Genomic DNA, 4,890 nt, shown 5'->3' on the forward strand with positions numbered 1-4,890 from the left:
CTTTGATAAGAAGGATATAACATTAAATTTGGCTGCGACATCGTTCATTAACATGATTGACTGGGACCAGAGTAATGTTACATCTCCTCCGATGCTATCACACCTTTCAAATGATCAACTTACTTACACACATCCAATACTACTGCCCAATGTTCCATGTCATTCACAGGCAGTAGAGAGAACAATTAAAGACGTTAGCGCTGCGAGCTGTAAAGTTTATGGGAGAAAGTCCCGTCATGGCATGGTGTTACAGAGTAAGAAATCCAGATTAGAGATACCAAAAATAGACAACAAGAAAGATTTTATTAACAGTTAGGTTAAACAGCTTTGTATTGTTGCTGTTTAACATTGATTCGATACAGTTTACATTATTTTTAATTTGTAATACATTGCAATACATTACACTAACATTGGGTATTTATGTAGTCTTTCTAGTCAGAGTTGGGACCTGTAGACACTGTCCATAAAATAAAAAGTGAGGTTTTTTCAAACGAGTACATCAAAAAGCAACTTTTTAGACATGAACAGGATCTCCAACTTAACATTTTTTACATTTCGACCCACCTTAATATATATATATATATATATATATATATATATATATATATATATATATATATATATATATATATATATATATATATATATATATATACATATATATATAGATACATATATATATAGATACATATATATATATATACATATATATATATATATACATATATATATATACATATATATATACATATATATATACATATATATATACATATATATATATACATATATATATACATATATATATACATATATATATACATATATATATATACATATATATATATATATATGCAATAAAGGTAGCGCATGAGAACGAAAAAATTATGTATCGAAAACTTTTCAGCATAACTTAGAATCGTGTATATACCGACCCAGAAGGAAAATATTACATAACAACTAAGTAATGTGATTAATCAAAAGCTACGCAAGCTACTATAACAAGCCTAAATGTAACATGAAAACTATACAGAATAAATAGCTCAAACAGTAAAAATGGTGATCGGAAGATTGCACACCATCCATGTACTTCTGTCTAGTCTTCTATGAGCGATTAGCGACATGGAAATGGGTTTTTGTCAAGACCAATCGGTGATTGCGTCCATTGAACGGCCTGTTGAGCTGTCACAAAGTACACGTCTTTATTCTTTCTCACGTTATTTATAAATCGCATGAGAGCTGGAAAAGAAAGTCACACAACATATCGTTATTTATTTTTTTTTTTTAACCTCCTTTGTGCTACTTGTTTTTTCTAATTTATTTTGCTTAACCTTCGTTAAAGTACAAATAGAAATGGTCTCACCGGTTTTTCTGTACGGCGCGTTATCGAACCAAGAGGAGTGGCCGAACACAGGGAAAGGTTGCTTGTTGTTCTGGTAGTGGATATCAAAATTTCTCATGATCAGGTTGTATACATTTTCCTCGTCACCAGTGTCTTCACATTCGTCAATCATCGTTCCCAAGACGTCTGCTTGATCGCACTGCCATGGAACAAGTGGAACCTCCCACAAACCGGGATAGGAATCTGTAATAAGAACGCAGTTAAGTCCCACCCTTACAAAAAAAGCTTGCAGGGAAACTTAGTATGATAAAAAGAGGAAAAGAATTTTACTTTTGGGACAGTTACTCATGTAACATTCTGACGGCTGTAGATGATCTAAAGTAAACGGCCACCATAGTTCTCCGGATGTACCCAACGTGCTGTCATACAAGAAGTCGTTATCTGCTAAAACTCTAAACGTATTTTCGGTGCTATCAAGGAACGGGTTTCTCCATCCACGCGTGGTTACATTAACCGTTTGCTGAATGGTTTTCATCTGGTTAACAACCTCAAACTCGAGTTCTGTGTACGACGGCTTTAAAAAAAACAAAAAAAACAAACGTGAAACCATAAACGTCACTCGATATAAATTTGTATCACAGTTGAATAATAATTACGACTTCAACACAGAAAACGTCATGATATTTACGTTTTGACTCCACCACTCTTCGGGTAACTTGTGAGTTACCGAATGATCGGCAATTTCGTGTCCTAAAGAAACAACAGTTAGGTTATATAATTGGATAATCGGCTGAAACAAAGCGACGAGGTTATCTATGACAACCTTGACAAGTTAATTTTGGCGTACAACCTCAGAAGGAAAAATATTTACCACGTTCTTGAAGTGCCTTGACTAAACTGTAATCAGTGTTGTCCCCGGATACAAAGAATGTCGCTTTAACTGGACAGCCGTTATTGTTAGTTACTCCGTCGAGCAAATCTTTATACAGCTGAATGTTTTCTGACGTAACTCCGTCGTCCATAGTAAGCAAAATCATTTGTGGAGTGTTGTTTTTGGCCAACCCGCCTGGAATATCTTCACCAGCGCATCTACACAAAGGTAGACGACAAGTCGAAGGGTCGCAGGCTGTTGCTGGAGCTGATGTTCAAATAAATAAGAAATGTAAACCCGTTGTAACAAACGACATTTCAACCTTTCTAGTTTTAGAAATCCCGAATAGGACGATGAACAACACTAAAGAAGGCTTACCGTATGTGCGGGGAGTTTTGTTTGACGTGCTTGCAATCTTGGCAGCTGTTGAAGAAGGAGAAGTTGATGCCCGCCGGGTTGGTGTCTACCAAAAGAAACAGGGGTGCGATTCAATGTTTTAGGTTAAATCTTTTGGGAAAATAACCGAATTAAATAACACCACATCACCTCTTGTGTATCAACGGTTGAGTGCGTTTTGGGTCGTTTTCCTGTTCAAAAATAAAATCGTTTCCCAACATTAGTTTACCAGCTGAAGGTTTTATACTTATGTTCTGAATATCAAAATATACAAATTAAAATTCATGTTTTTCACCAGTAAATTAACTAACACCATTCCAAACCATACAATAGGTATGTGCGTATCTGCGATTTACGGCACCGATTTTAAAGATAAAATCTGTGACTATTTTTTCACCGCGTGCTCGATGTAGGTGTCGTATGGATGGATTTTTCTCGTCTTTTTTTTAGAATTTTATATTGACTTAGATAATATTTTAAAAGTAGAGTGTTGTAAGTTTATTGCAATTTTTTTTTTTTTTTGCACTAACTTTTTTAGTGATTTCATTCCTATTGAAAACTTCATTCCTGTTCTGGAAGTGAATTGACATTGAAGAGATGATGGGTTTTTTCTCTAACTTTTGAATCAATTTTATATATCTATTTTCTATGTACCTGCCAAATTTCATAAAAAAATAATGACACGCTCATATTCTATTTTTGCACGCAGTAAAGGTACCAAATATTCTTCTGTTGTAGAGGTTGGGGGGGGGGGGGGATTCACAATTCTGAGCATTTTGTGTATTTAACTTTTTTATTCATTAAAAAACTGTTTTTTTAGAAAAATGAAACTTTATTTAAAATGTTGGTGATTTTTTAAAGTATTCAAAACGTGACTTACACACAAACACACACAAAAAAAACCATATTCTGTTATTAGTTGAATAAAAATATAACCGAGGCAAAGTAATGCGCTATAAACTAAACAATGAAGTTCAATTATAAAACCACCGTAAGCCGAACGCTAATTTTTTAGGTTGGTTGCAGTTTTCTTAAGCATTCCATATAATGAATTTTTGTCACTTAAATGGGCATAACTTTTAGTAGAAATTTTCACCATCGTAATACTGATTTAAAGCTCTTTACAAAGATGTATAATAATTAAATATTTGAATAGTTTAAAAATTTTGCACACATACCTACATACAACGCAAGACCATCAGCTTTTCCGGCGCGGTAACTGTTCTTTACATGCAGCTTCGGATGAATGACTTCTTCGTGCATTCATCAAAGTCGTTTTCTTTCGTCCGATTTTAAGTTAGGCTTAAGCTGATTTAACCAAAGAAAAGAAAAGAAAAAAAAAGAAAAAACTTTCTTCAAGAAAGTGAGAGGCATTAAAAGATACAACTTTGCTAAATCCAATGTTTTCGTTGAGCATGCATCATACTATCTACACATCCACGCTGTTTTAATGCTATAACTGTGAGATATAACGAATATGAAGATTTATTTTGAATTATTCAGTATAATTTTAGAATATTAGTATGAACAATTTATAACATTTATAATCATGTAACTCATTTTCTGCATTTCCAACAATGCGTCGATAGAACTCTTTTTTGCGCCCGCTAATTGAAACCTTTAAAGCCTCAGCTGCCAAATGGTGTTTATGTTAATGGCATGCTATAACTTACACACACACACACACACACACACACACACACACACACACACACACACACACACACACACACACACACACACACACACACACACACACACACACACACACACACACACACACACACACATATATATATATATATATATATATATATATATATATATATATATATATATATATACTTACAAGGATGTTTATCATGATGAAATAGGTTGAGCTAGAGAAGGTTGCATTCTAAGATACATTATTGATTTTAAAATTACTAGGTATGCATGTGTATGTATGTATGTATGTATGTATGTATGTATGTATGTATGTATGTATGTATGTATGTATGTATGTATATTTGTATACGCACACAAAGTAATTTTAAAATCTATTGTTTCTTAAAATAATCATTAAAATTATACACATTTTTACATTAAAAGCAAGTAATGCATAGAAATTGTCAAAACACACTTTTTTTGTTCATCATTCTTGTATAATTTTACAGGCTTTTGTAATCTTATTTGAATTATGTTTGTAAAAACTATCTACATATTCCCTTATGCCCATTCTTAAAAAACTTGCATTTTATTCTATTCATAAAGTTTGTAGTCTTTTAAATATATTTCTTAT

The 4,890-nt window shown here is 32.8% G+C and overlaps 1 protein-coding gene across 1 annotated transcript; it reads right to left on the reverse strand.

Moving 5' to 3' along the window:
- Positions 1-961: 961 nt before the first annotated feature.
- LOC145181402 (chitin deacetylase 8-like) lies at positions 962-4,100 on the reverse strand. Its single transcript, XM_090065615.1, has 8 exons — positions 3,788-4,100; positions 2,760-2,800; positions 2,592-2,676; positions 2,214-2,480; positions 2,031-2,092; positions 1,673-1,916; positions 1,364-1,585; positions 962-1,239 (listed from the first exon to the last, which is right to left on the reverse strand). The coding sequence occupies exons 1-8, from the start codon at positions 3,870-3,872 to the stop codon at positions 1,115-1,117; spliced, it is 1,131 nt and encodes a 376-aa protein (XP_089921741.1). The 5' UTR covers positions 3,873-4,100; the 3' UTR covers positions 962-1,114.
- Positions 4,101-4,890: the final 790 nt, after the last annotated feature.

Source organism: Hydra viridissima, unplaced genomic scaffold (assembly GCF_058129835.1).
Source record: "Hydra viridissima isolate aposymbiotic clone 2 unplaced genomic scaffold, HvirCarnegie_v1 scaffold_10, whole genome shotgun sequence".
NCBI classification, from domain to species: Eukaryota; Metazoa; Cnidaria; class Hydrozoa; order Anthoathecata; family Hydridae; genus Hydra; species Hydra viridissima.